The sequence below is a fragment of the Macaca fascicularis genome, chromosome 18 (assembly GCF_037993035.2).
Source record: "Macaca fascicularis isolate 582-1 chromosome 18, T2T-MFA8v1.1".
Classification (NCBI taxonomy): domain Eukaryota; kingdom Metazoa; phylum Chordata; class Mammalia; order Primates; family Cercopithecidae; genus Macaca; species Macaca fascicularis.
Genome location: NC_088392.1, coordinates 80,136,750 through 80,149,983, shown reverse-complemented (window position 1 = coordinate 80,149,983; position 13,234 = coordinate 80,136,750). Strand labels below are relative to the sequence as shown.

General features: G+C 42.8%; 1 protein-coding gene across 6 annotated transcripts in view; it reads right to left on the bottom strand.

Annotated features, from left to right (window-relative positions):
- Positions 1-13,234, bottom strand: part of PIEZO2 (piezo type mechanosensitive ion channel component 2) — a 466,534-nt gene that overhangs the window by 14,267 nt on the left and 439,033 nt on the right. For all 6 annotated transcript variants that reach the window (XM_045378159.2, XM_065534259.1, XM_045378160.2 and 3 more), the window contains 6 exons: positions 12,443-12,625; positions 9,100-9,352; positions 7,959-8,091; positions 6,601-6,748; positions 6,283-6,497; positions 1,352-1,510 (listed from right to left, as the gene is read on the bottom strand). In XM_045378159.2, the coding sequence (XP_045234094.2) occupies positions 1,352-1,510; positions 6,283-6,497; positions 6,601-6,748; positions 7,959-8,091; positions 9,100-9,352; positions 12,443-12,625 (1,091 nt within the window). The remainder of the gene's footprint in view (positions 1-1,351; positions 1,511-6,282; positions 6,498-6,600; positions 6,749-7,958; positions 8,092-9,099; positions 9,353-12,442; positions 12,626-13,234) is intronic.

The window sequence follows — 13,234 nt, the reverse complement described above, 5'->3', positions numbered from 1 at the left end:
CCCGGGAGCTCAAGCAGTTCCTTACTGCTTTAACCTCATGACTCAGAAAAAGTTCTCCTGGTGACCCTTCCAGTAAAACCCAACTTGGAACACAACTGCTTTTCATTATAAGTGGAATCTATGGATTTGTATTTTTTCATTCTTTTCCCTTTCTCTGATTATCATAACCAACTGGGATCTCACTTTTAAATATGTGTGAAGGTGACTCAGCTTCTTTCCTATTTATTTGTTCATGTTATGAGACTCTTGGCTATGGGGGTGCTGAGTGACTGTGGCTCTGCTGCTGGATGAGTGAAGCAGGGGTGGTGCACCTGGTAGGTTAAAGATGAGGGCAAACGGATGGAGGCAGAGGGAGGAGGAGAGGTTGTGGGGAGCCAGGGTGTGAGGCCCCTCAGCCGCAGGACTTGCTGGAGTACCAAGTTGATGGTCTTGGCTCAGCCTCTGTGGTTCATTTGTGTTCAGAAGGGATTGGCCTGGGCTCCTCCAGGCTCTGAAGAATTTTCCTTGTCTCTTGACTGATGCAGAATGTCTCCCAGCCTGGAGAACCTGGGTTCTCCCAGGGCCCTCACAGCAGTGTGGATCGCCCCTCAGCAATTCTCCCCTAGGCTGCCTCAGCCCTGTCACGTGAATATAAACCCAATCCCCGGAAGAGACATCAGGCCCAGTCACAGGCTAGCACTGTATGAAACACGACCCTTCGGCGCTTCACAGCAGCTGAGGGCACTCAACACCTCTTCTGTCTGGGGCTGAGGAGAAGCCAGCAGTGCCACGGACTGCCTCACTTTTTACGCTGTGGTTTAGTTTGCGAGAGAACAGAGGGGAGATGCTACCGCTGAACTTGTCACATAAAACAGCACATGTGCTTTGAGTAGTTAACTTACTACATGAGCACACAGGTCATGGCATTCAGGTTGGTGTTTGCCAGAAAGAATGCCCCTCTTCAATGGAGGAACTTACTGCACACAAAAAATTCTAAGGATAATTTGAAATTCCCAAGGTATTTGGAATAGTCCAGGCTCCAAATATTGTGTTCTGTTGTGCCCAGAAGCATATAAATACTTACAGATCATGTATCCCTAGTTTTCATTCTCAAATATTACCACAGTAATTGTGCAGGATCCTAACCCATGTGGATGAATGTAGAACAGCACCCGGACAGGCTTGTGGCAATTAAACATAGAAAGGTGTTTCAAGAGGCATCCATGTTCCTTTGCCAGCATTGTAAGAGTTCCACAATGATTCCCACTGCTGAATTCGTCCTCTCCCCCTTCCCTCTCAGGTGGGAAACAAAATGCCTTTCCACGGCTATTCTTCCCCCATCAGTGACTGTGACAATGCAGAGCGTCCCTACCCTTGGAATAAGAAGAGGTTGACGTAATTGTAGCTTTTGGTGAGGAAGTTCCCCAGGACTCGCGTTGGGTAGCCGCAACGGATCTGGTAAGCAGACAGCCCGAAGTAAACGCACTTCACGAAGTACCAAAGCTGGGCAACCAGGTTCTGGCTGAATTTCCTAAAATGTAAAAGTACAGAAAGTGAAGAAATGAAATACTCGTCTGAAACAAAAGGATGGCAGTGTTGAATTCAAACAACAACAACAGGCCAACAGAATTTCCCCTTCATCGCTCAAACTCAATTCTAATAAACTGTTTACACATAGTGGATCACTTCAAAGGCAAAAGGTGGGATTAAAAAATTCGATAATTAAAGCGATTTCCTGTGAATGGTGCCTTCAATCTGTCTTATACCATTGTTTAGGCCATAATTAAAATAAATTATTAAGCGAATTTACTGACAACAATTTTCTCACTATGTAGATGACGCAGCTACCATAGTCCAAATTAGGCTCCTGAAAGAAAAAAATCTATATACATTATATATGAGATATATTAAAAATACATATAAACACACACACACATATATATAGACAGAGAGAGAGAGAGAGAGAGAGGATCTATAATTTGGAGTATGTAGGAGAAAGAATTCTGATAGGTGGACTCTCAATTTCTTTTTATTACACATTATAAAAATAGGTAATGGATTAAAAACTCTGGAAACCCCTGGATTTGGTTCCAGTTCTGTCTGTATGTTATGGGGTATGTTTTCCAAGCCATCATTTCTCAAGACATCAGCGTCTTCATTTGACAATTCTTCCTAGTTCTGCAAATCTATAACTCCATGACCTAACCTTTATTTATTTTTAAAGATTTCATCAACAGTACAGATGGTAGTCTTTTCTCCAGGTGAATAGTGAAGTATTGAATAGTTAAAGACTGCTAGCACAAGCTTGAAAAAAAAATAGTAGAATTAAATTTCACACTAGAAAAAACAATTTAGAATATAATTTCAAAGAATGATGCGCTATAGGACCACTTTAAACTTTGGATAAATGTAGCATTCTCCAAATGTCTTAAATATGGTCAGTACAAATTTTAAAAAGGAAATAAAAAGAAAACTTTTAACTTGGTGAGAGTTTGGTATAATCTTCTCTGTCCTTAAAATTAAGATCCATACTTGAAGGTTTTGATACAAGCAGCATATTTCTCTTTGTGCCATATTTTGGATTTGTCCCGTCCCTCTCTCTCTCCCTCCGTCCCTCTCTCCCTCCCTTCCTTCTTTCTTTCTCTCTTTTTCCTTCCTTCCTTCCTCTTCCTCCCTCCCTCCCTCCCTTCCTTCCTTCTTTCCTTCTCTTTCTCTCTCTCTTGCCCACACCCCCATGGAGATACCTAATGATTCCAGCACCATTTGCATTTGTTGAAAAGACTGTTCTATCTTCACTGGATGGCCTCTGCACCTTCCCTACATCAGCTGAATTGGGACTGTGGGTCTCCTACTTCTGGACTCTGTTCTGTTCCACTGTTCTGTTTGTCTGAATCTTAAGGCTACATCTCACTGCTTGATCATTACAGCTTTATAATAATGCTTGAGGTCAGGAAGAATAAGTGCTCCAATACTGTTCTTTTTCAAAGTTATTTCAGTTCTTCGAGATCTTCTGCAATTCCATATGAATTTTTATCAGCTTACCAAATTCTACCAAAAAATCTCGCTGGAATTTTGATGTGCACTGCGGTCAATCTATAGATCAATTTGGGGAGAAATTGCATCTCCCAAAATTCATGAGAAATTCACAAGTATTTTGATGCATGAACTTAAGTCTTCTTGATTTATTTAGGCCTTCAATTTCTCTCAGCCATGCCTTTTATATTTTCATTGTAAAAATCTTGTACATGTTTTATCATATTTATCGCTAAATACGATAGTTTTTCATATTTTCAGTGGTATTGTAAATGATATTCTTAAAAATTCAAATTATTGAGCATTTATTGCTTGCATATAAAAATACAATTGAGTTTTGTATGTTTGTTTTGTATCTGCAACCTTCCAAAGTTCATTTATAACTTCTGACAGCCTTACTGTAGATTCCACCGGATTTTCTATATAGACTGTCATATCTGCTGCATGATTTTACTTCTCACTTTCCAATCTGGATTTTGTGTGTGTGTGTGTGTGTGTGTGTCTGAGTCTCACTCTGTCACCCAGGCTGGAGTGCAGCGGTGCGATCTCAGCTCACTGCAACTTCTGCCTCCAGGGTTCAAGCGATTCTCCTGCCTCAGCCTCCTGAGTAGCTGGGTAGCAGGGACTATAGGTGCGCAACACCACATATGGCTTTTTTTTTTTCTTTTTTTGTAGAGATGGGGTTTCACCATATTGGCCAGGCTGGTTTGGTCTCTAACTCCTGACCTTGTGATACTCCTGGCCCAGCCTCCCAAATGCTGGGATTACAGGCTTGAGTCACCGTGCCCAACCCAATCTGGATGTCTTTTATTTTTACTTATTTTGCTGGCCTGGGATTAGGATCTAGTATCACCATTCACTGGCTGAATGACTTTGGGGAGATCACTTTTCTTTCTGGGGTGTATCTATCTTAATCTGCAAAATTAGATAATAGGCTTGGAAGGCGTTTTAAGATGTCTTTCTTCTCTGAAATTAACAGTTTCTGTGAGGGTTGGTGAAGAAAGCCGACATGATGTTGTTAAACATCAGAAAAAGTATTTAAGTTCATCATTCAGATACTTCAGGTGTTGAATTTGGTTTATTTCTCTGATTTAAGAGGGGCAGATATAATTAAATATTTGTACTGAAAAATATATTTTATGTATTCTATTTTAAATACCAACAAATAATATTCACAAAACTCTCCTGAAAAAAATTATAATATTTGTACAAGCAGTGGCCTTCATCTGAATTATTATTACAGCCTGGGCTATATTTAATCTCCCAATATATGGTGTGGAATGGAGAACTTATTGGGCTATTGTGTATCCTCTGGGTAACAATCCTTTATTTATTTACTTCTACTGTAGACTCAGGAAAAAGTATCCCAATTCTACTTTCCTTTAAAAGTATCTGCATTGTCACCATTTATTATTATAAAGCAATAATTCTTATACTGAAATCGAAAGGGCAGAACCTATATACTCAGACAAAAGCAGCCATTAGGCTCTGGCTACTGTTAGAAACAATTTGGATTTTCTTAATAGAAATTACACTTGAACTGGTTTATTTATAAGCCACATACGTAAAATCCATTTTTTTCATTACTTTCTACTCATACTTCCCAAATGATATCAGGCTGCCTGTTTGATAATGTTATTCATAAGACTTGGCTACAAATGACTCGGAGGTGTGATCAAAAGATCAAATTTACTGTTAAGCATGAAGACTTTTCAGAGATACTTGAGGATGTTTAAAATAGTACATCATTGACTGGGCACAGTGGCTCATGCCTGCAATCCTAGCACTTTGGGAGGCCCAGACAGGAGGACTGCTTGAGGCCAGGCTTTTGAGACCATCCTGGGTAACATAGTGAGACCTCATCTCTACAAAAAATGAAAATAAAAAATAGTCAGGAGTGGTGATGTGCACCTGTATCCCCAGCTGGTCTGGAGGCTGAGGCGGGAGGATTGCTTGAGCCCAGGAGTTCAAGGTTGCAATGAGCTATGATCATGTCACTGCCCTCTAGCCTGGGAGACAGAGTGAGATTTTGTCCCTAAAAACAATAAAACAAAAAACAAAAAACAAACAGTTAGCATGTCGTAATCTGGGAGCGCAGTTCCAGAGGAGACTTTCAGAGCCACAGCAGATGACAGCAGCTTCACTGGATTAGGTACGTGGGTCCCCAGGCCAGTGACGAAGAGTTGTAGTTTGCTTGTGTACATAAAATCAGATATGCTTGTTAAAAATTTCTATTCCTACTACATCATATGGACAGGGCCACATTCACCTTCTGCGGAGCCTTTTCTTTCGTAGCCTGACAGAGCAGACACTTCCCATTTACAAAACTCCACTGTGTTTTTCTTTGCCGACCTGAGCGGATCGTTTGTTCACGCATGAGCACCAACAGTCATAAGCACTGTTTCGCCTGGAGGCGTGGGGTGGGAGACGGTCTATAGAGAAGTGTCATCTGAACAGCGATCTGGAGCGTAAGGAGGAAGTAGACTTTGGGTTGGAGGCTGGGGAGAAGGAGGCTCAGAGGGAGCAGAGCTTGGAGATGCCAGGCACACCGGGGAACTGTAGGTCAACACCCTTTCCTTAGGGTTCTAGGAGAGGGAAGCACAGTGGCCACTTTGAAGGATCTTACCAGCCCTTTCCTGACAGCTTCTGGCCGCCCTGACCAGCAGCACTAGTTGTATTAACAGCAGCAGAGTCCAGCAGGATGGGTCCGCCTGCTTCTCTTACCATGAGCTGAGACACTGCTAGGTGCTTTCAAACCCCGCTGCAGTTAACCCCCACCAGTCTCCTATGCGGAGACTCTATCATCTGCTCCCCATCCCGCTCCCTCTATCTCTTCTTCTATCCATTAAGCAGCCTCCATTTGTTCATCTATTTCTTGCATGACTTAGTCTCGTGCCCTCTCTCCCTCTCAAAAATGCCCCCAAGACCACACTCCACTTTACCTCCACCTCTGCTAAGGTGGAGAGAGAAACACAGTACAAAGACCCTAGGTTTGCTCTGGTCATAAAGGCTGTCACCTTTCTTATTTATAGAAACCTTATTTCTACAAATGTGGATAAAATCTAATTAAAATATTTTTGAGGAATCAGTTCACACTTTGGATTTGCTTTGACTGTTGACCCAAACCTTTAGCTTTTGCTACCCGTAGCGCTGCTGTGCCAAGGCTCTGCCTGTGGCGGGCAGTTCTGCTGTGCAATGCACGTGAGTATCACCTCAGGAAACACAGTTGCACGGAGGTGGGCTGGTGCCTGCGGCTTCTGAAGACCTTACCTCTCAGTCACACCGGGTAAGATGAAGAACATCCAGAAGTGAATTCCGAACACAAGAATGACCTGGAAGATGACCTTTCCCAGTACCGTCTTCCTGAGGTACAGGGCTCGGTCCACCACCATGGTTCCAAACTGAATGAGGACCATCACCAGAAACGGCCCTGGGACCTGGTCCTCCGACAGTGAAGAGGTGATGTCTGCAGCTGCTGAGTGTTTCTGGGGAAGAGACAACAAGTTCATGCCCGAGAGAGGCAATTCATGGGAAGGAACGCCATCGCTGTGGGTCAGGGCGGGTGCTGTGGCCTCTCCCCCAACCTACCCCAAAGGCCCAAAAGCCGAAGACAATGATGATGAAGTCCACAGTGTCAGCCAGGAACATGAGCACATACACGTCAGTCACGGCGCTATAGTCCGGGTGGATGAGGTTGTAAAAGAACTGTTTGATGGGCACGTAGATCTGCAGCGTCCTGCAAGATGGAGACCCCCACCCCCAACCCGCTTGTTTCAGGAAGGGCAGGATGGCAGAAATGACCAGACACTGCCATGGTGCCATTCCTACGCATTCTCCTTTCCAGTCAGGTCCCACCTTCCTCTCTCTGCCTCAGGATAGTCCCGCTGTGGACGGCTCCTGTTCTAACGGACAGTGTATACACGTTTACTGCCAAGATAGATACTGCAGCCCTCTCTGCTGATGGCACCACAACCCTCTCCTCTTGCTTGAAGGATAATAGAATGGTATGATGCCCTGGGAACGAGGTGTTGGGTTTGTAGCCTGATTCAATTGCTCACTACCTGCAAGAACCATGAGCATGCCGTGCAACCTCTGTGTTTAGTTTTCTCATCCGTAAAACTGGAGTGATAAGAGGACCTGATGCCTAGGGCCAAGGTGGGAAGTAAAGGAGGGAATGCAGGAGGGTGCTCACACTTGGAGTGCTTGGTCCATGTGTGTCCGAATGTGCGATGTCCCTGCTCCTCCTGTTTTAGGGCCTCTGTCCATCATGGCTCCCACATACTGCCCTGGCCTTTTATCTGTGCCTTGTTCTATGCCTCAGTGCGGTGTCCTGCTGGCTCTTGCTCCTCTGTCTAGCCTTTGCCCTATCTTTGCTCTGGGACCTGCCTTCAGTTCAATGCCACGTTCGGGTGCCACTGGCTCTCCTGCTCTCAGAGTCTCTGTTCAGGGCTCCACTCCCAGCTGGCAGTCCCAGTCCCATGCACCACTTCCATCCCCAGCAGGGGGAGGGACCTGTGTCGTTTGCTGGGGAACAGGTGTATGGCCACGGACAAAGCATTTCCCCACCGTGCACTTCTGTCCCCTTCTCAGGGTAAGAGTGCAGCTCTAAGGCCCTTCCAGCATTGACACTGTAGTCCTCTCAGTCTGGCTGGACTTCCCCATGATCATGCCTAAGAGTACAATCCATGAGCCCTTGAAATGACCCATTTTCTCTGTTTGAATAGAAAAAGCATGTGCATAAATGCAATGGATATAAAATGAATCACGCTTACGGAAAAATGATTTTTAAAAACTAGACAAAAAGGGGTAATTTCATTCTGCCTTATACAGGTAACATTTGTGACACGAGAAGTTACTTCTCTGCTCTTTGCCCCTGGTTTATAGGAAATAATAAAGCCCAAAACCGTAAAATAAAGCTCACATGCCAAATGTTCTCATGGACTCACTTCTTTATGGTAAAGGCCTTTGCTTTGATTAAATGTTCTTGAAGCTTTTCCATATAAAGTTCCCTTTTGCTTTTTTGCTTAATACTCAAAACGCTGCTTCCTTTCTGACTGCTGTTTCGGGTGCTTGTGCTGCCTAGAAATAAAAAGAGATCAAAGATGGATGGTGAAGCCCAGGGTTTGTTCTCCTAAATATCCCAGAAGCAGCCCTCAGAGCCCACACGGTGGAGGGACAGCTTGGCACTGTTTGGGAGGATGAGTATGCACGGATGCATTTATGAATGATTACTGAGCCCTTTGGGATCTGTCCTCTCAACTCTGCTCCCATTGTAGGCCTGTGGGGTTTAACACCCCGTGGCGGCTCTTTCCTGGATTGTTACGCAATCTTTGTTTCAGAAGTAAATAAACTGGAAGGATAGTTTTTATTGTGCTAACTGGGGTACTAGGATGCAGGTGCTCCAGACAGGATGCCCCATGTCTGTTTTCCTATCCTAGTTTCTCTAATTATAAAATGAACATGACATAATCTGCCAGTATCTGCCTCAAAATCAGGTTCTGAAGATGACTATACACCACTGCGTGGAAAGCTTCCGACAGGAGCCCCGTAAATAAAAAAGCTTCAGACAGGAGCCCCATAGATACAAAAGCTTAGTGATTCCAAGAGGGGCAGCTGTGAGGCGTATCTACTTTCTGATCATACTTGTTGTTTAGGAAAAAATTAATTATTAGACTAGGAAATAACCGTAGTTTGGCTAAAAGTTCTCATCAATTACATCTAAATATGTTTAAAAAATACAGTGTGATTGACAGCACTCTGGACATGCCCTGCAAATTTTTCGCATGTAACAAAAATTATCATGAGCCTGGCGTTTATCAGGTACAAGGCAGTGTGCCGGCCATTTTTCACAATTATCTGAAACCTCTGTCCTGAGATACAATAAGGTGTTTTGGGTAAAGGGGTGACACAGCTGAGGCAGGATTTGAACTCGAGTTTCTCTGATTTCGAAGCCCTTTTCTTTTCACATAACAACGTCTGTCTCTTCATAGCACCCAGTACACTCCCTTGCCCCAGACCCACAGGCACGAGAAAAACGAGGCCACCTGGGGCCTAACTGCAGCCTAGATACATTGTGTTGACAGCTACCTCTTTGGGATCTGTTTGAAGAAAAGCTGGATCTCTGGGATGGCTCGGAGTTGCTGCTGGAGCGCTTCCTCCGGACAGCTGTCTGCTGCTCCGGGAAGGTCACATGCACTGACTCCACGGATGCGGCCAGGTTGATGGACTTGAGAGAATCCGAGGAGTCCCTCCTGCCATGACCGAGGGAGAGCTCATCATCTGATTCCTCCTTGTCCATGCCACTTTCAGTCATGTCATCTTCATCCCACAAGCCGTGGCACTGAGAAAGCAGGGACAAGGACAAATGAGGCTACTATTTCAGGTGGAACCCTTGGTATTCTGTCTTACAAAATCTCATCCAACAAACTGTCCTTCAAGATTAGAAAAACAGGTGACAGGGTTTGGCTGTGTCCCCAGATCTCACCTTGAATTCCCACGTGTTGCGGGAGAGACCCGGTGGGAGGTAACTGAATCATGGGGGCAGGTCTTTCACACGCTGTTCTCATGGGAGTGAATAAGTCTCATGAGATCTGATGGTTATAAAAAGGGGAGTTTCCCTGAACAAGCACTCCTCTCTTCGCCTGCCACAATCCAAGTAAGATGTGACTTGCTCCTCCTTGCCTTCTGTCATGATTGTGAGGCCTCCCCAGCCATGTGGAACTGTAAGTCCATTAAACCTCTTTCTTTTGTGAATTGCCCAGTCTCAGGTATGTCTTTATCATCAGCATGAAAATGGACTAATACACAAGAAAAGAAAGCTTGTCTAGAGCTTTATGAGGGTCCCAGTAGGGAAGAGATGTGTGAGTGTAGACAATAAGATTTTAGCTGATAATTAAGGTGGAGACAGATAGCTTTTGGCAGATGGACTAAGGATGAAATTACAGTGACTTGACTTATTGGACGGAAAGTCACCCTGATGACCTTGCTGCTGTCGGACGGAGCTCTCCCCTGAGCTTTTTGTCTGGCCATGCATGTGCTCCCCAAGACATTGCCTAGTCCTCTCTCTGACTCATACGTGGAGGACAAGAGCTCCAGGCCAATTTGTCAGAAATCAGTTGGTCAAAACCAACTCCGAGAATGATCAATGCACCAGTCACTCAATTGATAGATGATTCTTTTTTTTTTTTTTTTTAAGACGGAGTCTTGCTCTGTCACCCAGGCTAGAATGCAGTGGCGCGTTCTCGGCTCACTGCAAGCTGCACCTCCCGGGTTCACGCCATTCTCCCACCTCAGCCTCCCAAGTAGCTGGAACTGCAGGCGCCCACCATCTCACCCAGCTAATTTTTTGTATTTTTTTAGTAGAGACGGGGTTTCACCATGTTAGCCAGGATGGTCTCGATCTCCTGACCTCGTGATCTGCCAGTCTTGGCCTCCCAAAGTGCTGGGATTACAGATGTGAGCCACCACGCCCGGCCTGACGGATGATTCTTAAATATTTATTTGTAAATGTGTTATTCTTAAACATATTCAATGAATATATTCTTATAAACCTAACATTTTAGCTTTTCATAATGGGATTTTTCAGTTTATATCGATTTCTTTCCAATTATTTTAAGAGTTGTTTCCTCTTTGGCCAACATTCATATATTTAGATTATTTCACAACTTTCTCATAGTATATTTACTTGTTTGCCAATTCTTCTAATTATTTATCAAATATACAGCAATTTGTATTAAATAGGATGGTTTCAAGCACTTTTGAAATTTCTGCAGCTTTAATTGTTTGGTTTTCGTGGCAACATTATATGAAAGATTTATTTTTTCAAAAGCTGTGGGGTACCTTGTCTTCTTAAGAAAAGATTTATCATTCTAAAAAGTATTTTTATATCTTTAATTAAAATTTTAACATAATGCCATTACCTCAAATCTCATATACATTCAGATATTTGAAATTTTCAGAAAAAGAGTAAGAACATCAATAAGAAACACCAAGATTTTATATGTTTTAAATATAAAATTGCAGCAGTTAAGCCATTTGAACATTGATGAAAAGATAGTAAAAGTGCCTAAAGAGTTATAATAATTTTAAATGATACAAAAGAATGCAAAGGTTGCAAGAGAATTCTGAAGTGATCAAAATTACACCATCAAGTATTAAATACCGAAATTTAAAAAATGAATTTCTAAGACTGAAAAAACAAGGTTAATACATTTATTCATATGTTCATAATAAAAGTCAGTATACTAAATAAATTCAAGTAATTAACATATCCATCAAAAGAACGGTGGCTAACTGGTTTCCTTAGATACATAGCTTTAAAAAACCTGCCACACCCCAACGACCCAGCTAAGGCTCCCTCCAAACTGAGGTCTTGGGTACTTTGCAAAGTGATGGAAGCTAGAGTGAGGAGGTTGACCAGAGTACACTCAGATGAAACCGAGTTTGAAATAGCTCACTGAGCTAGGGCAGAAGAAGTTAAACACACTGTTACATATCTATGTGTGCATGTATGTATATGTACGTGTATGTATTAACTTATGCCAAGCCTTGTTCTAAAAAGGATTCTAGGGACTAAGAAAGATACTCCTGGATAAAAGGAATTTACAATATTTTATATAAGACACAAGGTTAAGGTGAGAGAAGGAAAGTAAGGTTGTAACAAGAGGTACATTCATACATAAAATGTATGCTATGCAATAATTTCTGTTTATTAGAATTAAGTGGCATATTTACAGGTTTAGTTTATAGTTCACAGCATGTGAGAAGGAAAAACACACGAAGTTGCTCAGAAGGACAGGAGTCCCTGAGGCTGAGGCAGGGCCATGCTGTATAAAGGTCCTCGTCCAGCAGGATCATGAGTGGCCTCCTCCACAATAAGCAGGAGAAAGCACAGCTCTGGGTTTCAGTGGGCAAGTTAATATGTGGTCTCTCACCAACAGCTAATGGTTTCATGACAAGAAACTACCCAATGAAAGCAATTCTGCTAGAAGGAGGGAGGCTGAAGCTGGGATGGAGATGAGACAATATGATCCACGCACATTGTGGCTCTCCGATGCTCTGACTTAAACCGGAGGCAGAATTTAGTGTATCTGGCCTTAGAATACTGCACATCATTCAAGCAATGTTCCACAAAGTGGATTCATGATTATGCATTTAACCTAGGTTGGAAACATGGGGAAATATTCTCCCAGATTTATTGTAAGTTCCGTTATTGAGTACCACAAGTGTTGGAAAAAATGTCCACTAAATGAATGTAACTTTTTCCTTTTCTCTTTTAAAACAAACAAACAAACAAACAAAAAAAACATATGAGTAGATGCCAACCACCAGCCCCTCAGCCCCATCACCAATCCTGATGTCCAGGACACCTAGGACGATTACGGGGACTGCAATGGCCTACTTGAACTGATTAATTGTTAACATGCAGTACCTTCAAAATTGATCGATGAAAGAACAGAGCCAGGAGCTGGATGAGGTCATAAAGGACATAACCTTCCTTCTTCTCCACTCCTATGATGTTTGGGGGGTGGTACGGTTTATCTTTGTTCACCTCCGCGTTCTTATTCCAGGGAAAGAACCCAAATTGGAAGAAATACTTGACTACAATTGCCACCTACACACAGATGACAGAAATTTAAAAAATTACTCCTTCTTTTAGGAATAGATATACCTGTATATTGGAAAGAGCAATACGACAATTAAGAAAGAGACCCGCATTTCACAGTTTTGATGGTAGGAAAGCACATAATTGTGTGGAATAGTAAAGTATCATTCTCGCAGACTCTTGACTTCACAACAGAAGCAGTGCCTGGCTGTCACAGTGTCTTCCACTGTAGGTCTAGCAAGGCCAGTCGGACGCCTCAGGCCACTGCTTTGATTGGTCATTTCCTCTTCTTTTGAGGTGTTGGCATTTATACTGATTTAATTAGACATTGATGTAATTACACAGCTATCAAATATGTTGTTTAGGGAAACCTGAACAGAACATACTCGTATCTTTCTAGTTTCTGTACTTCTTTAATTTGCAATCTATCACATGGTTAGATGTATGTAGTTTTCACTTTCCTCATCATATCTGTGTGCCACGTTAGTCTGGGAGCCACCAAAAAACAGAAATGCATATTTGCTTTCTATTCATCTTTGTATTCTGGTGTGTAGCAGGGTTCTTGGTTTCTGACATGTGGTTTGTATTATGGAGCAAATCAACATTAAGAATTTCCCG